Source organism: Pelodiscus sinensis, chromosome 19 (genome assembly GCF_049634645.1).
Source record: "Pelodiscus sinensis isolate JC-2024 chromosome 19, ASM4963464v1, whole genome shotgun sequence".
Classification (NCBI taxonomy): domain Eukaryota; kingdom Metazoa; phylum Chordata; order Testudines; family Trionychidae; genus Pelodiscus; species Pelodiscus sinensis.
Window position 1 is genome coordinate 5020515 of NC_134729.1, and position 24686 is coordinate 5045200.

The 24686-nt window shown below is 63.4% G+C and overlaps 1 protein-coding gene across 5 annotated transcripts; it reads left to right on the forward strand.

The window, feature by feature from the left end:
• The first annotated feature begins 13946 nt into the window (after positions 1–13946).
• WNT10B (Wnt family member 10B) lies at positions 13947–23706 on the forward strand. Of its 5 annotated transcripts, none has more exons than XM_075901984.1 (5): positions 13947–14093; positions 16699–16847; positions 18352–18614; positions 21293–21654; positions 22267–23706. In XM_075901984.1, exons 2-5 carry the CDS (start codon positions 16807–16809, stop codon positions 22723–22725), a joined length of 1125 nt encoding a protein of 374 aa, XP_075758099.1. In that variant the 5' UTR covers positions 13947–14093; positions 16699–16806; the 3' UTR covers positions 22726–23706. The 5 variants fall into 5 exon arrangements, with proteins under 5 accessions (XP_075758099.1, XP_075758098.1, XP_075758100.1 ...); XM_075901983.1 differs by lacking the exon at positions 13947–14093 and adding an exon at positions 14102–14284; XM_075901985.1 differs by lacking the exon at positions 13947–14093 and adding an exon at positions 14835–14969.
• The last annotated feature ends 980 nt before the right edge of the window (positions 23707–24686 follow it).

Below are 24686 nucleotides of genomic sequence, written 5' to 3' on the forward strand. Positions count from 1 at the left end.
CATCGGGTGCTCCGAAATCCTTCTCTGCATGGGAGCAAATCCAGATGGGGAGGGGGGGAATGAATGTGAGTGTCTGTCACTCACACGCCCCCCCCTCACCCCACCCCCACCCTACCCCTCTCCTAGCCAGCTCCAAGCAGCAGCATCTGTTCGGCCCCGGCTGAGTCCAGGAGGTTCCCTCCAACTCATCCCCCCCCCGCCCTCCCCCCCGCAGCAGGAGAGTTCGGAATAAGGGCTTGCCCCTGGCGCAAGGGATAGCGGAGCCCAGAGGTGAGGGGTTGCGGAGGAAGGGGCCGCAGCTCGGATCTGCCGGCTGGACAAGGCTGGGGGCAGCAGACTGGGTCTCCGGGCTGGTCCAAATCCCCCTGCTGAGGCTGACCCGGGCTCAGGCCCTGCAGATGGTCCCTGGCTTCCTGGCGGGGTCCCGCCGCCTCCTGCTGCGCTTCTCCCCGGGGTGCTGCGCTCACAGGCAAGCCGGGGTCTCCGGTGGCCACATTTGGCTTCCCTAGGCTCTTGAGGCTTCTGCGGCCGCTCGGGTCCCACTCCGATTTCGCTCAGCGCTTGGCTGCGCCTCGCCAGACGTCATCCCGCCTTTGCGCTCGGCTTGGCGGGACCCGCTGCGGCCTCGCGTCCCACGGGGCCGGCGGTCAAGGCAGGCGCTCCGGGAGATCAAACCGGAGCGAGTCCCCAGCCCCTCCGAGCAGCTGTAGCGAATTAAGGGCGCAGCAGCGCGCGGGCTCCCGTCCCCCGAGGCCTCCCCGAGCGGGAGCCCCGGGCTGGAGAGGGGGTCGCCTAAGAGGGAAAGAAACAAGTCAAAGGCTGGCACGAAAGACGAGCGCTGCCAGGCGCCCTGCGGCCCTGCCCGGCCAAAGCGAGAAGGGCCGCGGGCAGGTGGCCAGGGCGCCCGGGAGCGGTGCCCCGCGCTGTCAGGGAATGGAGAACGGGGCATGGAAAGAGCTGGAGAAAGGGGCCTGTTCTTGGGCTGCGCCCCCCACCTGGAGAGCCCCCCTCTGGCTGCACCCCCCCCCTCAATCCCCGGAGAGAGAAGCCCCGAGGGGGCGCGCAGAGCCGGTGCCCGCCGGACCGGCTGTGGTCCCACGTGCACGCCGGAGCTTCTGCAGGCGGGGTGTGGGGGGCGGACCCCCGGACCGGGATGCTCCCCGCCGAGTGACTGGGGGGTCCATGTTCGGTCTCCGACGAAGCTGGACCGGGGCTCGCAGGGCCTCCGGGCGGGGTGGGCGCCGGGCTGGGGGGAGGTTCCCACAGAGGGGCCTCCTGAGCCCCCCAACCCCGCGCGACCCTCAGCGATGGGGTTTGTGTGTATGACCGGCCACCCCACGTGCGTCCCCTCAGGGCGGGAGAGGAGGCGGTTCAGGGCCCGGGGGCCGGACACCTTGGCCTTGTCCCGGGCCCCTGGTTCAGCTAGTCTGTGTGGGCCTTTGTGCCTGAGTCTACTTCCGTTCAAATCCAGGGGACCCCCACCCCCGCCGGCCGGATCGGGCCCTTTGACGCGTAGTGACTGGTCGGCCGAGGGGTGCGCAGATGCTGATGTCGCTGGGGGGCCTGTGGGGGCAGCGAGGAGGGGGCGACACTCCCAGCCAGGGGACCTCGCCGCATGCCAACCGCAGGCTCGCGTGGCGGGGATCCCCTGCAGGCGGCCCGGGGGGGCCCGAAGCTGTGAGAACGGGGCCTAAAGTGGCTGCGGTCCCGGGCTGCGCCGGGAACCGGCAGCGTTTCAGCAGCTGGACCCCAGTCCCGGTCCCCTCCCCCCCCCCCCGCCTTTTGCTGTCCCTGGTGTCTCCCTGTTGGCTGTGAGACCCATCCCGGCTGAGGCTCCGCAGTGACTCCCCTGGAGAACCAAAGGAAATAGACACACGCAGGCGCAGACACACACCCCTTTTATCGCTCTCTCTCTCTCACACACACAACCTTTTATGACCAGCCGATTACACACACACACACACACACACCTTTCTCTCTCTCTCTCTCTCTCTCTCTCTCACACACACACACACACACACACACCTTTCTCTCTCTCTCTCTCTCTCTCTCTCACACACACACACACACACACTTCTCTCTCTCTCTCTCTCACACACACACCCCTTTTATCGCTCTCTCTCTCTCACACACACAATCTTTTATGACCAGCCGATTACACACACACACACACACCTCTCTCTCTCTCTCTCTCTCTCTCTCTCTCTCACACACACACACACACAATCTTTTATGACCAGCCGATTACACACACACACACACACACCTTTCTCTCTCTCTCTCTCTCTCTCTCTCACACACACACACACACCCCTTTTATCACTCTCTCACACACACACAATCTTTTATGACCAGCCGATTACACACACACACACACTTCTCTCTCTCTCTCTCACACACACACACCCCTTTTATCGCTCTCTCTCTCACACACACACAATCTTTTATGACCAGCCGATTACACACACACACTTCTCTCTCTCTCTCTCTCTCTCTCTCTCTCTCTCACACACACACACACACACACTTTTATCGCTCTCTCTCTCTCTATCTCACACACACTCACACACACACAGACACACACACACCCTTTTATCGCTCTCTCTCTCTCTCACACACCTTTTTATGACCAGCCTCTGCAATGGGCCAGAAGGGTGCTGTTCCATGTCTGTCCAGCAGGGGCTGCTGCTGGCTTGGCTATTGCCATGGGGCATGCCGGTGCCAGGCCGGTGATGGGGGGCTGCGGGGAGGAAGGGGCTGCCAGGGTGGGATTCACCACCGGGGGAAAGCGCCCCCCGGCTCCCCCGCAGTGAGAGCGCCCAGGGGGCAACCCTCCCCCCACACACAGAGGGCAGGGGTCCGGGCCGGCATAGGCCCTATGGGCAAGAGGAGAGGGGCGGGGGTCGATGGAGCAAGCCCATGATGGGTGTAAGGGTGAACGGAAGAGATGGGTGGGGATGGATGAGGGTGGGGGGAAGGTTGAGGTAGGTGGGGATGAGGGATCAGATCAGCAGGAGCATGGGGGTGGATGAGGCAGATAAGGGGTTGGGGGGTGAGGCTGGAGGGTGGAGGAGATCACCAGGTGTGGGGGGATGGATAGTTGAAGCAGGTGAGAGGTTGTGGGGGGGTGGATGAGGCTGGCAGGTGTGGGGGGTGGATGAAGAAGGTAAGGGGGTGTGGGGCAGTGTTCCCTGTAAGCTGAATGCTTATGCAGACACTCAGGAGAAATCCCAATGCTGCCCAGCTAATTAGCACAGTACCCACAGCCAGGTTTGTGTTTCTCCTGGTGGTGTTCATTCACACATGACTTGGTGCACATAACAACAGTTATTCTGCACATGGATGGAAAAGAGAACACTGGTGTGAGGTGGTGGATGGAACTGGTAGGTGTGTGGGGGTGGCTGTGGCAGTTAAGGGAGTGCAGGGGGAGGCTGAGACTGGCAGGCGTGTGGGGGTGACTAAGGCAGTGTGGGGCAGTGGATAAGGTCAGTAGGGGCCTGTATGGGAAGTATAGACAGTGGCTGGCAGGGCTCTGTGGCAATGGATTATTTGATGGAGGAGTTTGTGGCTATCTCCCCCCGCAATGGTCCAGGGGCTCAGACACCAATTGTGCCCCCTCCCCAAGCCCTGCACCCAGAGCTGTTGCTCTGGGCCCCCTCCCATCCCCACGCTTGTCTCTAGGAGGTGCCAGGAGCTCCGGGCCACGTGGCGTTAGTTGGCTGTGAAATGAGCAGCACGCAGGCCCGGCTCTTCAGCGGCCTCCAGCCCCCCCAGGCCTAATCCCCAACACCGTGCGTTTCCCTGCGGTCAGTCATGCGCGGGATGGATTAGCCCCGCTCAATCCCTTTACTGCCTTGAAATGGCCCTTTCTTCTCCTGTGCCCAGAGAGGGGCATGTCTACATTCCATTAAATGGCAGACAAAGCCCTGGGGCTGAGCCCCCCGCCCCCCAGCGACCCTCATTTCCTCCTGTACAGGAAACTCCACTTCCCAGGACCTTCTGAGAACTCCCCCACCAGGGGCCCCACTCTCTTTAGCCTCATAGACACCCCCCATCCTCCTCCTCCAGCATCCTCACACACCACTGCTCCCCCCACCCCTCCAAACACGGGGGCCCTCAGCTAAGGCCCCCCCAGCATAAGGTGCTGCACAGGCCGAGCCCCCAGATGGGTTTGGGTGGGGTGGCCTGGGACCCAGCAGCCCCTCCCCCAAACCGTTGGTTGTTACAGGTGTGGGGGGTGATGGTTTAAGGGTAGGGTCAGATTCCTTCTAGTGCTATTCACGGCATTCGTGAATACAGACCCTGCCCCCTAGCCTTACAGCAGTATAGGGTCAGGTAGGACTTTGCCCCACCAGGGGCACTCAGGGTATGTCTACACTACCCTCCTAGTTCGAACTAGCGGGGTAGTGTAGACATACCCTCAGGGACGGCACCTTTATCTCAGGAGGCGGGGGCTGGTTTAGCACATGCTGTTTTGGAAAAGTATTACTTCCAGTGTAACCTCATCCTGGCGGTACTATGGACAACCTGAGACTTGAACCAGGTCTTCCCTGTGCTATGTTAAGTGTCTCACCTCCTAGATTAGCTTGCCTTTCACGCTGCCCTATCTCACTGGCCCCACCCCTCAAAAACATCCCCCCCTCCCACTCCATGCTAATCGCTGCTCCTTTTCCTCAGTGGCTGGACTGGCAGGTCCCTCTCCATAGTGTGGAGGGGGTGGGGGGCTATCCTGGACAGGCAGGGTGTGGAGACATTGCAGGGCCGTGAAGGCACCCAAAGCAGCCAGGACATTCATGGCTGGAACAACTGTTGCCTAGGTGCCGGAGGCAGTGGGAGGGAAGAGCTGGCCAGTGGGATGGGGTGAGATTTAATGTTTCAAAAGTATGAAAAATAAATGCTCAAATACTTTCTCAGTGCAGACTTAATGTTGCCCAATAGGCAGCGGGTTTAAAACAAACAAACAAACAAAAGTTTTTCTTCGCTCAGCGCACAGTTAATCTGTGGAACTCCTTGCCAGAGGATATGGTGAAGGCTAGGACTTTACCAGGGTTCAAAAAAGAGCTAGATAGATTCATGGAGGTTAGGTCCATCAATGGCTATTAGCCAGGATGGGTAGGAATGGTGTCCCTAGCCTCTGTTTGTCTGGAAATGGGTGACAGGGGAGGGATCACATGAGAATTACCTGCTGCATTCCCTCCCTCTGGGGAATCTGGTATTGGCCACTGTAGGCAGACCGGATACTGGGCTATATGGACCATTGGTCTGACCCAGTGTGGCTGTTCTTATGTAATGCTGCCACTGACGCAGCCTTTCCAGAATGTGGCACGTGGCTAAATGTAAATCCAGGAAATACAGAGTTAAGGGCCACACTAGACTTGCAACATCACCTTAACTCTGCCCTTTGCCCAGACTAGCCTGTTACAGAGCCCTGTGGGAGCATCGCCTGTGAGCGATGCAGGGGAAAGCCTAACACTGGCTCTTTGCTAAGGCCTCAGTGGATGTTGGCCAGTATCACAGCCCCTTGGCAGCTGCACCGGTGCGAAAATAACCTGCCTCCTGGCTGACTAATAAAGTCTGGTGTTAGCCTGAGGAACTCCTGGGCCTTATAAAAAGGACTATGAGCAGTGGAGTGATCCAGGAGCTAGCGCCAGCAGGCAGACCGGCCCATGCTGCTGAGGGCAGGCTCTATTGGAAGCCAGGGGTCCCTGGGGGAGGCAGTGGGGATCTGGCCTGGAGGAAGCAGTGCTAAGCAGCCAGGGCAAAGCCGAGCTCCGAGGAAGCCCAGGTGAGGCCCAGTAACCTTCCGGTGGCTTGACTTTCAATTGGACTCTTCTGCACTGGAAAGATGAGCTGGCCACTGAAGTGGGGGAAGTGCTCGGATGCTGGATCCCCCCTGTTCTCTGCCCATGGCACACAACAGTCTAGCAGCCCGTGGGCTGTTGGGTTGGGGACCGGTGCTGGGAGGTTGGACTTTATGACCTGGTGGGGCTCTTCTGGCCTTCAGCTCTATGACTGGGCACTGACGCAGGGGCTGCAGTGGGAGAACTCCTGCAGCGCTGTGCCCTGACTGTAGGGGGTGCCCTGGTTGTGTTTCCCCCTGTAGGGGCAGGAATAGAAAGGGGAGCTGCTGCCCCTGCCCGCAGGGTTCACCCCAGGCCTGTGAAGGATCCTCAGCCCTTGCTGCAATGCAGGGCAAGACCCCTCACACCTCTGCTGCAGCATGCAGTGCCCTGGAAAGGGGGGGCCGTGACCCCTCACGGCACGCACGCACCTCTCCTTGGCTCCCGCAGCGCAGCGCAGGCGGGCGGAACGTGTGCAGTGGGAGGTGGCCGTGCAGCTCCGTGGAACACGGCGGCGGTGTTCACCATGGCACACGCCTGCTTATTGGAGAGTCAGAAACTGTGGGGCTGGGAGTGGGGAGGGACAGGATCAGGGAGTTTGACCTGGATATTGCAGGCCAGATAATTTCAGCAACTTTCCCCTGGGCCGAGCCTAAACTGGGTTTGACTAAGCATCTTCCAGCCAAGCTGGAAGGCGGGACTGGGCCACACCCAGAGCCCAAAGCCAGTTCACTACCTTTTTTCCCCCTTGGACATGTTCTGGGATGCGGGTCTAGGCCTTTCTCTGGTTTTGGAGGCAACCCCGCCTACGCCTCTCCAACAATAATAACCCAGCCTGCATACACGAGCGCAGGCTGCATTTGGCCAGGCCCTGCCCCGCGTCTGTGGGACCAGGGCCGGCCCGAGCCATTTTGGCGCCCTGGGCCTCAGGTGCACAGCGCTGCCCCTGGGGTGCACGGCCCTGCCTCCAGGCGCATGGCGCATGCATGGGCCCACCCCCGAGGTGCGTGAGCTGACGTACGGTGCATGTGCTGCCCGCTTGGCCTGGCCACTGTCGATGGTGCACGGCCTGGGGCCACCCGGGGTGGGCTGCACCTGGCCAGGCAGGGCCCTGCGGCCACGGGGGGAAGGGTGCTGCTGGCCGGTGCTGCGGGGGTTAACACGGCCTCTGCCCCGGACGGCCGCTGCAGCCCCCACAGGTTGGTGCCTTGGGCAGCTGCCCAGCTAACCCACCCCTTAGTCTGGCCCTTGCGGGACGTAGCCATACTGGGAAAGGAGACGTCCTTTCTGTGCTGGTTAGGTATCAAGTCTTTACAGGCTTGCATGTTACCTCTCCGGGTTACGCTGCCTGCGCTGAGCCTGTCCGAGGCCCACGGGGGAAGAAGTGAAGCCATGCGGCAGGGTGGCAGGGACCGTAACTCATCGTGCCTGGGCTTCAGAGGGGTAGGGTTAGGTGCTCGCCATGTTGGGGGAAGGCACAGGGAATTGCTGGGCGACCTTGGCTGCACGAACTGACATTTGGGGCGGCTAATCGATTCAAACCTGGCTTCCGTCTCGTGTGAGATGCCCAGAGCTGGAGGAAACTGTGTCCCCTCTGGATCTCACTGGCCTGAGGCCACTACAGCCAAATGGCGGCAGGGCCCCCTCTGCTCTGCTGTAAATGTGCAAGGAGGTGGGACCAGGCTGCCCCCCTACCAGCTGGAATCACCTCTTGTCCATCCCCACTTTGCCCCTCCCCCATTCTCATACGCACTCCTTACAGCACCTCCTGCAGGCTGGGGCAGGGAAATGACTAGCCTGCCCCTCCTGCAGGATTCATTCCAGAGCCTGCCTCTGCTCTAGGTCATGGACTCCTCCCCCTGCTCCCCCCCCAGCAGATCTCTCCAAAGCGTCCCTCTTTCTGAACCGGTTAAGCATTAACGGCTCCCACAGGGCCTAGGGGGATTGCACGTTGGCCTAGCGAGTTCAGACAGATTCGTCCCAGCATGGGGATGCTTGGAATTCAGGAGAACTGGAGGCTTGCGCCTGCCCGGGCATCTGTCCCCAGAGGAGATCGCACATGCGCAAGCTCTTGTAGCTGTGTGGGGCATTGCGGGGGGAGATGTGGGGCATGGCAGGGGGAGATGTTCTAGGGACAGGCAGAGCATTTCTGGAGTGAGAGCCATGGATAAGCAGGCCCTGGGCACCCCACCTGCAGCACAGAGTGAGGGACCCCCCTCCCCAACCCCACCAGGAAACACACAAACCCACTCCAGCATGGGTCACAGCAAGCTCTGAACCCCAGGCCTTCCACCACCATCGTCCAGCCTGTCACCACTGCCATCCCAGCAGACGCAGGACACCTGTCCCACAATCAGTGGGGCCACTGGTGGATGGAAGTGCCAAGGGGGCTCTCAGGGAACACCAGGCGGTTGCAGAGACAAATCCTTTGCCTCCACCTTCATTGCAAAGGACGTGCGGGAGATTCCCAGCCCTGAGCCATCTTTTTAGGTGACAAATCAAGGGAGCGGTCCAAGATTGAGGTGTCAGTAGAGGAGGTTTTGGAACAAACTACTAAAGTAGAGAGTTATAAGTTATCAGGGCCAGGTGGGAGTCAGCCCCTCACTCCGAGCTACTCACTGGGGAGTGCGACCTGCCCTTTCCAAGCCTCAGAACCAGGTCGGGGGAGAGAGAATGTGATGCAGATTCTACTGGGTAAATTGGTAGCAACGAAAGCAGAGAACAAAATGACTCCACTGAAGGGAGGTTGTTAGGGAAGAATCAGGAAGTGGCTTGGGTGTGGATTTAAGGTCCTGGGTTCAAACCTGCTGAGAACCCCTGGATGAGATGCATGTGGAGGGTGGCCATGGGTAAGTTTTGGGGATGCATACAGGCGATGGACACTGTTGCCTATTTCTCTCCCTTCATGTCTCTATTTTGATTGCAGCCTGCTGAGTCCCACACAGCTTGCTCTGTGCATGTCCCTCAGGAAAGCAAGAGGGGCTCTGTTTGGTGTCATCAGGCAGGAAGGGGGTGCAGCAGGTTCCCTCTGTCATTCAGGGAAGGGGGCCTCTCATGCTCACATAAAACCTGGCTGACACCAGCAATGAGGCTGTCAGGTTCCCCCTAAGGCTTGGATACATACAGGGTAATAACCTACTACTGCCACATGCTAATGTGATTGCTCCTTTTCAGAACATAATAATGGTCATATTAGGTCAAACTAATGGTCTGCCTAATCCAGTGTCCTGTCTGCCAACTCTGGCCATGGCCAGATACTTCAGAGGGAGTGAACAGAACAGGGCAATTAGTAAGTGATCCTGTCCAGTTTCAGCTTCTGGCAGTCAGAGATTCAGAGACACCAGACGCATACGGTTGAATCCCTGCCCATCTTAGCTAATAGACATTGATGGACCTGTCTTCCTGGAACTGTTCTAATTCTTTTTTTAAAAATTCAGTTATACTTGTGGCCTTCACAACATCCCCTGTCAAGGAGTTCCACAGGTTAACTGTCCACTGTGGGGAGAAGTACTTCCTTTGGTTGGGTTTAAACCTGCTGCCTATTAATTTCATTGGGTGGTTGTATTATGTGAATGGGGTAAATAGCACTTCCCTAGTCCCTTTCTCCACATTATTTAAGATTTGTTAGACCTCTGTCATATCCCTCCTCTGTCCTCCCTTTTCCAAGCTGAATGATCTCAGTATTCTTAATCTCTCCTCAACCAGAAGCTGTGCCATCCCCCAAAGCATTTTTGTTGCCCTTTGCTTTACTTTTCCCAGTATCTTCTTTGAGATGGGGTGACCAGACCTGCAGGCAGTTCCCAGGTGTAGACGTCCCCTGGATTTATATGGTGGCCACAAGGTATTTCCCATTTTATTATTTATCCCACTCCCAGTGGTTCCTGACATTCCCTTCGCTTTTTTGACTGCGGCTTCAAATTGAGTGGCTGTTTCCCGAGAACTCTCCACGCCCCATGTGCTGGTATATGGGAGACCCATCTCGGGGGAGTGCTTTCTCCACCCCTTTGTGCCTCGATTTCCCTCCTCGGTGCCAGGAATGGGGAGGAGCCAGCTGTCTGGGCTGTGCCCCACAGTGCAAAGCTGCAGGCAGTGGGGGAACATGCACATGCACCCTGTCTTCCTGCCTTGCTCCTCCCTTTGGCTTTCCCTCCCTCTCCCTGGCCCCCCATGACAGCTGCAGATTCCTACCTGCCACCAGGGCCTGTCCCAGCCCCTGCTTGCTCCTTACAGCCTAGGGTCCTGAGGTGCTGCTGGGGCTGAGGGGGAGCAGCACCAGGAGCCCGGGGCCCCCCCAGTGCAGCAGATAGTTCTCGCCACTCGTCGCCCCGTGTCTGATCAGGGACACGCCCATGCGCATTCCAGCACATCACCCGCACGCCCTCCCCAGCACCAGCCCTGTGGCGCAGCCTTATTAGGAAGCCAGGTGTTGGCTCGGGTGGGGGCAGTTGGGGGGGCTGATGGAGCAGGGCATTAGTGAGGGCAAGGGGTTTACCCCACCTCCGCCACCCCACAGGGGTTCACGCTGCCAGCAGCAATGGGGCAGATGGACTGAGACCTTCCTAGACTTGACACAGGCAGAGTCCACAAACTCTCTCCCCCTCCCCCAGGCTGGCCAGGGAGCCAGGTAGGGTCCAGGCGCCAGCAGGCCCCAGGGCAGGGTCCATGCTCCAGCCCCATCCACCCCACCCCCCCAGAAGACAGCAGCCTCGCTGGGCTGGTGGGGAGGGGGCAGAGAGCAGCATATGTGGGGCATTACCCCCTGCTGTCCCCCACCCCTCCCTGGCTCCCACTGACCCCTCCAAGCCATGCTTTGCCATGGGGGGGGGGGGGGGCGAGTCCCTGGCACTGACTGTTTGGAAATCAAGCCTGCATGTTCTGCTCTGGGAACTGTGCTGGGCAGGTCTCTGGCCTTCGTCCCCCAGACCAGCCTGGGCGGTCGCTCCTCTTGGCCAGAGTCTGAGCCAAAACACACGAGCTCAGCACTGGGTAACTGGGACCTTCCCAGTCCTGGCTCCCCGCCCCTCCCTAAGCTGCGCATAGAACCCCGGAGTCCAGGTTCCAGTGGCTCCACACTGAGATCTAGAACCCTAAGAGAATCCTTTCCACAGTGTGAGGCCAGGGGCATGAACCCCCCAAAGCCTTAGGGTGTGGGGGACCCCCGGGGAACTGGGAAATGCCCCCATCCATCCCTCTGGGGCTCTTCTCTGGGTCAGCCCCTTAGTCACCATCACCTCTGGCAGTCCCAGCAAATGGAAGAGGAAGAGCTTGGGGGGGGGGGTGCACTCTGGGCAGTGGGGTTCCAGATGTGGGCTGAGGAGGAAAAAGCTGTGCTCTGGGTGGGGGGGGGCTATTCCCAATGAGGCTGCAGTTAGGAAGGGCGGGGCTTGGAAGGGGAGACAGAGATGGGGGGGCTGCGCTCCGGGAGGGGGCAGGGGTTGGAAGGGGAGACAGAGATGGGGGGGCTGGATTCCGGGAGGGGGCAGGGGTTGGAAGGGGAGACAGAGATGGGGGGGCTGCGCTCCGGGAGGGGGCAGGGGTTGGAAGGGGAGACAGAGATGGGGGGGCTGCGCTCCGGGAGGGGGCAGGGGTTGGAAGGGGAGACAGAGATGGGGGGGCTGCGCTCCGGGAGGGGTCAGGGATTGGAAGGGGAGACAGAGATGGGGGGGCTGCGCTCCGGGAGGGGTCAGGGATTGGAAGGGGAGACAGAGATGGGGGGGCTGCGCTCCGGGAGGGGGCAGGGGTTGGAAGGGGAGACAGAGATGGGGGGGGCTGCGCTCCGGGAGGGGTCAGGGATTTGAAGGGGAGACAGAGATGGGGGGGGCTGCGCTCCGGGAGGGGGCAGGGGTTGGAAGGGGAGACAGAGATGGGGGGGCTGCGCTCCGGGAGGGGTCAGGGATTGGAAGGGGAGACAGAGATGGGGGGGGCTGCGCTCCGGGAGGGGGCAGGGGTTGGAAGGGGAGACAGAGATGGGGGGGGCTGCGCTCCGGGAGGGGGCAGGGTTTGGAAGGGGAGACAGAGATGGGGGGGCTGCGCTCCAGGAGGGGGCAGGGGTTGGAAGGGGAGACAGAGATGGGGGGGCTGCGCTCCGGGAGGGGTCAGGGTTTGGAAGGGGAGACAGAGATGGGGGGGGCTGCGCTCCGGGAGGGGGCAGGAGTTGGAAGGGGAGACAGAGATGGGGGGGCTGCGCTCCAGGAGGGGGCAGGAGTTGGAAGGGGAGACAGAGATGGGGGGGGCTGCGCTCCGGGAGGGGGCAGGGGTTGGAAGGGGAGACAGAGATGGGGGGGCTGCGCTCCGGGAGGGGGCAGGAGTTGGAAGGGGAGACAGAGATGGGGGGGGCTGCGCTCCGGGAGGGGGCAGGGGTTGGAAGGGGAGACAGAGATGGGGGGGCTGCGCTCCGGGAGGGGGCAGGGGTTGGAAGGGGAGACAGAGATGGGGGGGGCTGCGCTCCGGGAGGGGGCAGGGGTTGGAAGGGGAGACAGAGATGGGGGGGGCTGCGCTCCGGGAGGGGGCAGGGGTTGGAAGGGGAGACAGAGATGGGGGGGGCTGCACTCCGGGAGGGGGCAGGGGTTGGAAGGGGAGACAGAGATGGGGCAGGGGTTGGAAGGGGAGACAGAGATGGGGGGGGCTGCGCTCCGGGAGGGGAGGTTGCGGGGATGGGGCTGTGTATTTGGCCAAAGGCACGTGCGGCTCCCCGCCCTCCGCGGAGCCCAGAGGGGCGGCAGGGCGGAGGCGCTGCGGGCCCAGTCCCAGCTCCAGGGAGGGGGCCGAGGCGCGCACGGGCCCTGCCCACCAACGGGGGAGATGAAACGCGCATCCCCACCCCGGAAAGTCCCGGCTGCGCTGGCCGCGCGCCAGCTGGCAGGCATCGGCGGGCCGCGCAGTCTAGGGCTTCCCCTGCTGGCGCAGCGGCCTCGGGAGCCCGCTCGGGCTGGGGCCGCCCAGTCAGCTGCCCCCCGGGTCCTACTGCCCGGTGCGAAGAGCTGAGGTAGCAGCGTCTGCGCCTGGTGTCCAAGCCAGGCCCTGCGCTCTTGGCGCGGCAGAGCGCAAGTGCTTTTCCGGTTGCGCGCTGGCTGAGCCATGACCCCGGCGCTGTGCCCCTCGCGGGCGTGGCGGAAGAGTGGGGGAACCTTTAGCAGCTGACCCCCTGACAAGAACCCCGGCCCTACGGGCCCTGGAATTGCCTGGGAAGCGATTACTTGACACCCCTTCGCTGCAAGGCAGCCACCTCTGGGGTGGAGCGCAGCAGCTGTTCGGCTGCGCACAACAGCGAGCTGTGGAGCTCGCTCTCCCAGCACTGAGCAGTCCGAGTCTGGGGTGCCGCAGCAGCACGTGGCAACAGCTACACAAGGCTTTGGGGGCAGGAAGCAGCCAACCGAGGGGGCAGGAGGTGGCAGTAAGACCTGACCGAGAGCGGGTCTGGGCCAGGACACCGGGGTTTGCCCCCTGAAAGTCACCATACGACACCCCATGATTTCTAGGAAGCGTAAACTTTGGGGACGTTGTCTTCATTAGCAGAGCACTGAGTCACGGTCACCAGCGCCTGCAGCTCCTGGGGGACAGTGGGTAGGAGTGAGCTCAAAGGGAGGGAGGGAGTGCGAGGGCGGAGGGGTGCATGGGGTGGGGGTAAGGATGGCTAGGTAGAGGGGATTGTGGAGTCAGAGAGGGGGTGAGCATGGAGAGGAAAGGATGGATAGCTAAAGGGTGTATATAGACACGGAGGTGCATGGGTCAGAGGGGTGTATGGGGAGGGAGGGTGACTAGATAGGGCGCATGGGGCAGAGGAGTGTATGAGGAGGGAGGGGTAGCTAGCTAGGGTGCACGGGGACAGAGAGGTGTAAGGGAAAGGAGGACTGGCTAGCTAGGGCGCATGGGGACAGGGGGTTATGGGGAGGGAGGGTGGCTAGCTAGGGCGCATGGGGACAGGGGGTTATAGGGAGGGAGGGTGGGTGGCTAGCTAGGGCGCATGGGGACAGGGGGTTATGGGGAGGGAGGGTGGCTAGCTAGGGCGCACGGGGACAGGGGGTTATAGGGAGGGAGGGTGGGTGGCTAGCTAGGGCGCACGGGGACAGGGGGTTATAGGGAGGGAGGGAGGGTGGCTAGCTAGGGCGCATGGGGTTGGGTAGGGGCCGCTCAGCGGTCGGGGCGGACGTTCTGCCGAGCTGGCTAGGCACAGGCAGGGGGAGCGGCCCAGGGAGTGGCTGCATCTTCCCCCCAGATCCAAGAAAAACTTGCGAGCGGCTCTGCAGGCGCAGTGTGAGTCTCCGATCCCAGCGGGGCCGCACCTGGGGTGGGGCGGGGGGCTGGAGCGAGCTCGCTCGCAGAGCCGGTGGGAGGGTGCAGAGAACCAAGTCGCCCGGCGGGGGAGCGAGCGGGAGCTGTCGAGCCCGGCAGATGGAGAGGAGCGGCTGAGGAGCCAGAGTGGAGCCGGCCGGGCCGGGCGGAGAGTGAGCAGCGGAAGGGAGGGAAGCGAGGGAAGGGAGGAGTGTGTCCGGCGCACGGCTTAGCTGGGAGGGGGGACCCTGCCACTGGGGGGACGCGGGGTGTCAGGGGGTACAGGGTGTGTGGGAGGGAGTTAGATAGACAGGGTGTGCGGGGGTGCATAGGTAACCGGACAGAGGGGGATGGATGGGTAAATAGACAGGAGGTGTTTGGGGATGGATGGATGGATGGATGATTGGGCAGATAGACGGGGGCATGGGGACAGACAAAGGAGGGGATGGGGATGGGCAGGCAGACAGAAAGAGGGGATATGGGGATTGATAGACGGGGGAGATATGGGGACTGACAGACACACGGGGATGGATAGACGGACATAGAGCGTATGGGGATAGATAGGCATGGGGGACATGGGGATGGATGGGTGGACAGATAGACGGGGGTATGAGGATGGACAGACAGGCGTAGGGGACATAGGGCTGGACAAAGGAGGGTTGGGGTGCACTGGTGGACAGAGTCGCTGTTAGACACAACGTGAGCCAGGAGGGAACGGGGGGGGGGGGCAGTGAACGGGAAAAGGGAAAGCAAATGTCTGAGGGCGCTCCGGAGTTGTGGGGAACACACGAGAGTGGGGGGAAGCAGAGGAGGAGGCGCGCTGTGGAGGACCAGGGTGCGCAGTGTGTGGCGCAGGAGGTGCGCAGTACACGTACAGTGGACTGTAGGGGGGTGCTGTGCCAGTACAATGTAGATGAGTGTGCAGTGAGTGTACAGTACGAGCTGGGGACGTGTGGTGCAGTGTGTGTGTGCAGTGAGGTGCAGGGGATGTACCATGTTGGCTCTGGGGGTGTTTAGAGTGCCTCATCTTTCCAGAAGGGACTGTCCCATCCCTAGAAGGAGGAGGGCAGGGCTGTGGTCAGTCTGCCCCGTGCGCTGCCAGGGAGATGCCCACTAGCTCATCCGTGTGCCCGTCAACAGATCCCAGGGCTTGGCCAACTCCAGGAGTGGGACCCCCGCCCCAGGACAGCAAGTCCATCTCACTCCGTCTGGATCCCCCTCAGATCCAGCGTCAACCCCCCTTTCCAACCAGTGCCCTGTCAGCCACCTGCCCCTTTCACACTCCTCTTGGAGCGCTTGGCCTCGAATATGTCACTGGAGCTGGGAGCCAGGACTCCTGGGTTCTCCCACCGGCACTGGGGGGTGCGGGGGCTGGGTGCCAGGACTCCTGGGTTCTCCCATCGGCACTGGGGGGGAGGGGGGGCTGGGTGCCAGGACTCCTGGGTTCTCTCAACGGCACTGGAGGGAGGGGGGGCTGGGAGCCAGGACTCCTTGGTTCTCTCCCCGGCACTGGGGGGGGGGGGGGGGGGGGGGCTGGGAGCCAGGACTCCTGGGTTCTTCCATCGGCACTGGGGGGAGGGGGGCCTGGGAGCCAGGACTCCTGGGTTCTCTCCCCGGCACTGGGGGGAGGGGGGCCTGGGAGCCAGGACTCCTGGGTTCTCCCACCGGCACTGGGGGGAGGGGGGCTGGGAGCCAGGACTCCTGGGTTCTCCCACCGGCACTGGGGGGAGGGGGGCTGGGAGCCAGGACTCCTGGGTTCTTTCCCCGGCACTGGAGGGAGGGGGAGCTGGGAGCCAGGACTCCTGGGTTCTCTCCCCGGCACTGGGGGGAGGGGGGGCTGGGAGCCAGGACTCCTGGGTTCTCCCACCGGCACTGGGGGGGGAGGGGGGGCTGGGAGCCAGGACTCCTGGGTTCTCTCCCCGGCTCTGCCAGTGCCCCGCCGCTGAGGAGATCCAGGCTCCGGAGCTTTCTCGGGTCAGTTTTTCGCGGAGCAGGCAGGACGCTGGGGAGAGGGGCCGGTCCGAAGCGCTTAGCTCAGCTTGTGGCTGGTTGGAGCTGTGGCTCCCCCAGGCGCGGGGCGAGGCCCCTGCGATCGGTTCCCTGCCCTGGCCCTTGGGGTCCCCACCCGGGTGGGGGCCCTGCAGCCTGGCCCCGGGGCAGGGTGGGCGGGCTCTGAACCCGCCCAGCTCGGCGATGCGGTCCAGGCTCCCGCTGCTTGGGGACAGGGAGGGGGCCGCGTTCACGGCCCCGCCCGGCGCAGAGCAGCAGGACGGGGAAGCCCCCCCAGCCGGACACCTTGGGGTGCGCGTCCCACCGCCTGGGGGGGAGCCTCGGGACCTGTGCTATGGGGGCCGGCGCTGGGTTCCGGGGACCCCCCCCCCCCCGTCCCTTCAAACCCGTTGGCTGTAGGAGCTGGGCTGGGGTTGTCCTCTGGGAACCCATTCGTGAGAGCGGGTCCGGAGTCCCCTGGCCTGCCTCAGTTTCCCTGCCTATACCGGGGTGAGGCCCCAGGGCTGACAGGAGGTGGCGTGGGGGAGGGGACTGGGACATCTCTCCCCAAAAAACCTCCGCCCTTTCCTGCCCCCAGCCCGCGGCTGCCCGGAGCAGGAGACGAGCCCTCTGGACCGGGACATGAGGGAGGAGGCGCCGCCCGGCCCGCCACAGCAGCCCCGGCGCCGGCCCGCCACTGCACAGCATGGGGCTCGCCCCCCTTCTTGCCCTCTGCCTCTGGAGCCGGTAAGCAGGGGGCAGGGGCTTGGGGGAGGGGTGGGGGGCCCGGTCCGGAGAGGCGACCGCGGCCTCGGTATGAGGTGTCTGGGTGGGGGGGGGGGGTTTAGAGAGCAGAGTGGGGGCGGGGCCGGGCGCCAGGATCCTTCTAACCCATCTGTGGAGGGCAGTGGGGCCAAGTGGTTAGATTAGGAGTGGGGCTGGGAGCCAGGAGGCGGCCGGCGACTGGATCTCATGGGAGGCCACGGGGCGTTGGGGGAGTTGTGGGGGGGCAGGTCTCCTGAGTTACGGGGCGTCCCGGGGGGGTCACGGGGTCACGGTCCCGCCTCACGGCTGGGAGCTTCGCTATTTCCCCTTCAGCACCAAGATGTTCTCCGCAGTCTCCGGGTTGTTCGTGCCCCTCCCTCCGTTGCCGTGGAAACCTCTGCTCTAGACCTGGGGGCTCTCGCATCGTCACGGGAACACCCCCCCCCCGTGACGCACCTAATCCTCACACCCCTTTCATCTGGTTCCAGGGAGCGGGGTGGAGCGTGAGGGGGGAATTTCCCCTGCAAACGGGGCCAGGTGCAGAGCTCCGGCTGGGGAAGGGGGGGGGCGTCCCAGGTTTGCACTCCTTGCACACGCGGGGGGGGCTGTCCCAGGTTTGCACTCCTTGCACACGCGTGTGATGCAGGCTGCACGTGGGTCCAGCTGCCAGCAGGGCTGGAGTGCGCATAGCACATTGGACTTCTGGTTCTCTGCCCAGCTCAGGGAAGGGAGTAGGGTCTAGTGGTTGCGGGGGTGACCAGGGCCCTTGGGTTCGGGGGGAAAGCAGGGTCTGAGTGGGGGGTGGGGGGGCAGCACTCTTGGTTTTCTGTCCAGCTCAGGGGAGTGGGGTCTAGTGGTTGCGGGGGTGACCAGGGCCCTTGGGTTCTCTCCCCAGCTGTGTGTGTTGGGGGGGGAGCAGGGTCTGGTGGGTTGGAGTGGGGGGGGGCAGGGCCCTTGGGTTCTCTCCCCAGCTGTGGGGGGGGGGGAGCAGGGTCTGGTGGGTTGGAGTGGGGGGGCAGGGCCCTTGGGTTCTCTCCCCAGCTATGGGGGGGAGCAGGGTCTGGTGGGTTGGAGTGGGGGGGCAGGGCCCTTGGGTTCTCTCCCCAGCTGTGGGGGGGGAGCAGGGTCTGGTGGGTTGGAGTGGGGGGGGCAGGGCCCTTGGGTTCTCTCCCCAGCTGTGGGGGGGGGAGCAGGGTCTGGTGGGTTGGAGTGGGGGGGGCAGGGTCCTTGGGTTCTCTCCCCAGCTGTGGGGGGGGAGCAGGGTCTGGTGGGTTGGAGTGGGGGGGGCAGGGCCCTTGGGTTCTCTCCCCAGCTGTGGGGGGGGAGCAGGGTCTGGTGGGTTGGAGGGGGGGGCAGGGCTCTTGGTTCTCTCCCAGGCTCTGGGAGGGGAGCAGGGGCTGGAGGGCTGGAGCCGGGGAGGGCTGGGCACCAGGACTCCTGGGTTTTCTCCCCTCCGCTCTTCTCCCCTGCTTCGCTTCCCTTCCAGGGCCCTGGGGAACACCGTTCTGGGCCCGAAGCAGCCGAGTGACCCCCTCCTGACTCCCAACACCGTGTGCCTGACGCTGCCGGGGCTCAGCAAGCGCCAGATGGGGCTGTGCGTGCGCAGCCCCGACGTGACCGCCTCAGCCCTGCAGGGCATCCAGATCGCCATCCACGAGTGCCAGCACCAGCTGCGGGACCAGCGCTGGAACTGCTCCAGCCTGCAGGGCGCGGGCCAGGTGCTGCAGGGCAGCGCCATCCTCCAGAGAGGTGAGGGCAGAGGGACCCCGCAGCCCCCGCACAGCACGGTCCAGGACTGGGCCCCCCCCCCCCAGCCACAGGGGCACCAAGGGGAAGGTGCCCAGGGGTGGGCTTTGCAGTCCCCGGTTTGGGCCTGTCTGCGGAGGGCATAGGAGCTGGGCTGGGGAAGAGGGGACCATCGGGGAGAGGCTGCCCTCTCCAGGGGTCTGGACTGACCCTCCCCGTTCCGCTTGGCACTGGCCCCTGCCTTGGATCCACGCGCGGCCCCTCAGCTCCTTGGCCTCCAAGCTACCCATGCCCTTCCTGCTGGCCCCTCTGCTGTGACTCCCCTCCTCCCCCACCCTCCGACTGCCGGGATGGCTCGTTGGGGCTGCCCCTTCCCTGCTCCCGGGACCTGAAGCTGCCTCTGCCAGAGGGAGAGGAGCTAATAACGCCAGGATCAAAGCGAGGGAGCTGGAGCCAGCTGGAGCCAGGCTGCTCCTGGGGCACAGGGCGTTTTGTGGGTCTCGGCTGGTGCTAATGGGGCAGCTTCCGCAGAGACGCCCCATGGCCCCAGCTCTGAGGGACTGGGAGGCATGGCTGGAGGGCTGGTCAGGGGAGCGTCCCAGGTCTGCTCTCCCGAATGAAGGGGAGACAGCACCCCCAGGGCAGCGCAGGGGAGGGGTTCCTGGCACCTTTAACCCTTTCGTGCCCATGGAGCGTGGCAGCCCAGCTGGGAGCAGGGGTCACTAAGGCTGTGGGCTCCGGAGACCTGCCTTCAAACACCAGTGCAGCTCAGTGGGGTTAGTGGTTTTTGTCAGGGGCCGAATCAGAAAAGGGTTAATAGGGCCCTGCGGGTCGGGAGTGAGGGGCACGGGCACCCCAGAGCTGGAGGGGGTAGAGCCTGGGTTGGGGGGCTGGGGGTCAGGAGTGCAAGGCAGCGGCAGAGCTGGGCGGGGGGGGGGAAGCCCAGGGCTGGGCTGGGAGGGGTTGTGGGTCGGGAGTGAGGAGTCTTTGATGACTCCCATTCCCCAGCTGGGTAAGCAGCAGCTGCTGCCTCCAGGGACTTTCCCAGGGACAAGTTGCAGCAGGAACATCAGGGGTCGCTGTGCAGGGGGAGCGATTGGGCGCAGCGCACAGGGCTGGGGCTGTGCAGTGAAGGTGGAAGGAGCAAGAGCAGCTGGAGACACTGTGCGGAGGGAGTCATTGGAAACAGTGCACAGGGTTGGGGGTGGGAGGGGATGCAGCGCTGTTGGGATGGGGGGCCATGCAGTGGGAGCGATTGGATGCAGTGTACAGGAGTGGCAGTGGGAGGGGATGCAGCGCTGTTGGGATGGGGGGCCATGCAGTGGGAGCGATTGGGTGCAGTGCACAGGAGTGGCAGTGGGAGGGGATGCAGCGCTCTTGGGATTGGGAGGCCACATGCAGTGGGAGCGATTGGATGCAGTGTATAGGGTTGGAGGTGGGAGGGGATGCAGTGCTGTGGGGAGCATGCAGTGGGAGCGATTGGATGCAGTGAGCAAGGTTGGGATAGGAGGGGATGCAGTGCTGTGGGGGGGCCATGCAGTGGGAGTGATTGGATGCAGTGCGCAGGGTTGAGGGTAGGAGGGGATGCAGTGCTGTGGGGGGGCATGCAGTGGGAGCGATTGGACACAGTGTGCAGGGTTGGGGGTAGGAGGAGATGCAGTGTTGTGGGGGGGCATGCAGTGGGAGCAATTGGATACAGTGCACAGGGTTGGGAGTAGGAGGGGATGCAGTGCTGTGGGGGGGCCATGCAGTAGGAGCGATTGGACACAGTGTGCAGGGTTGGGGGTAGGAGGAGATGCAGTGTTGTGGGGGGGCATGCAGTGGGAGCGATTGGACACAGTGTGCAGGGTTGGGGGTAGGAGGAGATGCAGTGTTGTGGGGGGGCATGCAGTGGGAGCGATTGGACACAGTGTGCAGGGTTGGGGGTAGGAGGAGATGCAGTGTTGTGGGGGGGCATGCAGTGGGAGCGATTGGACACAGTGTGCAGGGTTGGGGGTAGGAGGAGATGCAGTGTTGTGGGGGGCCACGCAGTGGGAGCGATTGGACACAGTGTGCAGGGTTGGGGGTAGGAGGAGATGCAGTGTTGTGGGGGGGCATGCAGTGGGAGCGATTGGACGCATTGTACAGGGTTGGGGTAGGAGGGGATGCAGTGCTGTGGGGGGCATGCAATGGGAGTGATTGGACGCAGTGCACAGGGTTGGGGATGGGAGGGGATGCAATGGGAGTGATTGGACGCAGTGCACAGGGTTGGAGTGGGAGGGGATGCAATGGGAGTGATTGGACGCAGTGCACAGGGTTGGAGTGGGAGGGGATGCAATGGGAGTGATTGGACGCAGTGCACAGGGTTGGGGATGGGAGGGGATGCATTGGGAGCGATTGGACGCAGTGTGCAGGGTTGGGGGTGAGAGGGGATGCAGTGCGCAGGGTTGGAGCCGTGCGATGAGGGTCGAAGGGGCAGAAACAGCAGGGGACACTGGACGGTGCAGCTGCGTCCCAGAACAGGGGGTCAGCGGAGCGGAAAGGATCCTGTGATGCTCTGGGAAAGCGCCCTGGTGAAATCTGACTCCAGTGACGCTGGGCCCTCTCCCTGGCCCTGTCCATTTCAGCTGGGTCCCTGGTGTCCCTACTTGGGAGGGGTCCGGCCTGGGCCCCAGCTCACCCCCTTGCCATGTGCTCCACAGGCTTCCGGGAAAGCGCCTTTGCCTTCTCCCTGCTGGCGGCCGGCGTGATGCACTCCGTGGCCACGGCCTGCAGCCTGGGCAAGCTGCGGGGCTGTGGCTGCATGTGGGGGGAGCGCGGCAGCCGGGACAAGCCGCGGGCGAAGCTGAGCCAGCGGCAGGTGCAGTCCCGGGGCAAGGGGCTGCCCACGCACTTGGCCTCGCTCCTGGGGGAGCCCAGCCCGCAGGACACCTGGCAGTGGGGCGGTTGTGGCCCCGACGTCAGTTTCGGGGAGCGCTTCTCCCGGCAATTCCTGGACTCACGAGAGGCGCCGCGTGACATCCAAGCCCGCATGAGGATCCACAACAACTGGGTGGGCAGGCAGGTACGGTGCCCACGGGGCATGGGGCAGGGATCTGGGGGACAGGGGCACAGTGCCTGCAAGGCATGGGGGCAGGGATCTGGGGGGCAGGGTCACAGTGCCTGCAAGGCATGGGGGCAGGGATCTGGGGGGCAGGGTCACAGTGCCTGCAAGGCATGGGGGGCAAGGATCTGGGGGGCAGGGTCACAGTGCCTGCAAGGCATGGGGGCAGGGATCTGGGGGAGCAGGGGCACAGTGCCTGCAAGATATGGGGGGCAGAGATCTGTGGGGGCAGGGGGGCAGTGGCTGCAAGGCATGGTGGGGCCAGCACCAGAACAGGGCATGGGGGTGCGAAGAGGAGGGGAGGGGTGTTTGGGAAGACAAGTATGGACCAAAAGGGACCAGGGTTCAGAGACACGGTGCTGGGGGGCAGGGCGCTATTGCTGAGGCTCATGGCAGACACCTCAGGCCTCAGTGCACCTGAGCGTGTGTGTGGGGGGGGGGACACATCTGGTGGGAGCAGCCAGTGATGAGCTGCAGAGGGTCCAGCAGCCTGTGGCTGTGGCAGTTGCTGTGGAACTGTCCAGTGGCAGGGAGTTCCACCGGCTCACCGGTGTCCCTGTTTCCCCCGGACAGGTGGTGACGGAGAACATGAAGCGCAAGTGCAAATGCCACGGCACCTCGGGCAGCTGCCAGTTCCGGACGTGTTGGCCGGTGGCACCCGAGTTCCGGCTGGTGGGTACGGTGCTGCGGGAGCGGCTGCAGCACGCCGTCTTCATCAACGCACACAACCGCAACACGGGCGTCTTCGGGCCGCGGCTGGGCCAGCGCCGCCTGGCCCGCGAGCTCGTCTACTTCGAGAAATCGCCCGACTTCTGCGAGCGCGACCCGGTCCTCGACTCCCCCGGCACCCGCGGCCGCACCTGCAACCGCACCAGCCCCCGCATGGACAGCTGTGCCAGCCTCTGCTGCGGCCGGGGCCACAACATCTTGCGCCAGACCCTCAGCGAGCGGTGCCGCTGCCACTTCCACTGGTGCTGCTACGTGGTGTGCGAGGAGTGCCGGCTCAGCACCTGGGTCAGCGTGTGCAAGTGAGCGGGGCGGCGGCAGCGCCCCAGGACTGTTCCCCCAGCCGCCCTGCCCTCCTATGGGCTGGAACGGAGCAGCCCCTGGCCAGCAGTGACTCGGTCCCACGCTCCGCGGCGTGCCAGGCTCAGAGATCCAGGGGGGGTTCCCCCTCTGCCTGACAGGGGGGTCCTTGCAGGCACTTCGGCCCGGGGCAGGTGCCCCAGGAATGAGCCCAGAGTGGAGGTGGCACCCCCACCCCACAGCTGGAGAGATGGGGTGGGGAGACATAGCTCCCAGGGCGCTGCAGGAAGGAAAGAAGAGACATGGGAGGCAGGGGCTGTAGCCGGTCCCAAGACGTGGGCAGGAGGGAAGCTATAGACGGGAGTAAACAAATGTAGCAAATGCTTTAAATGCTGCAGTGAAAGAGGGCACAGGGATCAGTGGGGGGGGGGGTACGGGAGATGCCAGGAGTCAGTGGAGTTTTGGGGGGGGCTGGGGGACTCTTGGAGAAACAATGGGGCATTAGGAAGCTCCAGGAGCAGAGAGGATATGGAGGCGCTGGCCCTGCACAGCAGCGCAGTGGGGTGCCTGGGGCACAGTGGGGTATCAGGGCTGGGAGATGTTCTGGGCAGCAGGGCTATGGGGAAGCTGCATAGCAGAGCAGTGGGGAGCCAGGGGGCACAGTGGGGTATCAGGGCTGGGGGAAGTTCTGGCCAGTGGGGTTATGGGGGAGCTGCACAGCAGAGCAGAAGAAGCTAGGGTGACCCAGTGTGGTATCAGGGCTGGGGGATGTTCTGGGCAGCAAGGTTATGGGGGGCTGGGGTGGGTGAGAGCACCGCAGGGTTAATTTACGGCTCTAGGGCAGGGTTACTCCACTCTCAGGGGTTCCCGAGCACAGTCCATGAGCGCCTTGTGCCCCCACTGTTGTCACCCCCAGCCCGAGGCATACCGCAGAGCAGCACCCCATGTTGTCACGCCAGTTACTACCAGTAAACGCATCTGCCTGGAGAGCCTCTGGTGAATTCACTGGTGCCAGGTCCCAGTGCCCTGTGCCGGGTGGTGACACGGAGCTTCGGCCCAGCCATGCTTCTCCGACACCACCTTTGCTACCTGCAGCTGGCGGCTGCCCTCTGCTGTGATGGGTCCCACTGCATGGACACTTTCACTGGGGAAGGACTGTGGGGCAGGGAGAGCCCTGGGGTAGCAAGTCCCAGCTCTCAGACCAGGTCCAGCAAAGAGGAGAGTTGAAGTAGAAGGAGGGCTGGGTACCAGGACTAGGAGGTTCTATCCTGAGCTCTGGCAGGGAAGTGTGGTCTAGTGGTTAGAGCAAGGTGGGGCTGGGAACCAGGACTCTTGGGTTCTCTCCCTGGCCCTGGCAGGGGAGTAGCGGGCAGGTTCCGGGTGATGCTTCATCTCATGGGGCCTGTGTTTGGAGCTGGCAGGGGAGCCCCAAGCGGACCCCTTCATGGTGTGGCCCAGGTTAGTAAGTGGCTCATTGCCAAGGAGAGGCATGTGCAGTGTGGGTACACACTGGTGTGTGCATGTGTGGGGGGGGTGTATCCACCTGATTCGGGGCAGCTCTTAGGGCTCGTAGGAACCAGGCTAATGAAAACAGCGGGCAGCCAGGGCCTATGCATGTACTGTGGCTGGGCGCAGCAACAGCTAGCGAGGGGTTGCCGGGACAATAATGGAAAGGTGGTGCCAGTAGCAGCCACGGGGGACTCCCACCTTCCTAGTGAACTCACGTGGCACGTGGGCGCAGGCTCGGCACTGCCAGGCCGTCTTCCCACAGCGGAGAGCAGTGCTGCGTGCGACCTCGCAGCAGTGCCCCCGCTGCTGTGGGACTCCTTGCGGACGTCTCATTGCGGCAGGGCTCCCAATGGGGCTGGGAGCTTCCTGGCAGCAGTGCCCGCACCCCACCCACCTGTAAGCTTCCTGATGGCAGTGCCACCAATAGGGCTGTGAGCTTCCTGGGGCCCCGTGGCTTG

Coding starts and splice junctions, on each gene's coding strand:
- WNT10B (XM_075901984.1), top strand. CDS start 16,807: ATGGGGCTCGCCCCCCTTCTTGCCCTCTGCCTCTGGAGCCG. Junction 16,848..18,351: donor GCCCTCTGCCTCTGGAGCCG/GTAAGCAGGGGG, acceptor CTTCCCTTCCAG/GGCCCTGGGGAACACCGTTC. Junction 21,655..22,266: donor ACAACTGGGTGGGCAGGCAG/GTACGGTGCCCA, acceptor TCCCCCGGACAG/GTGGTGACGGAGAACATGAA.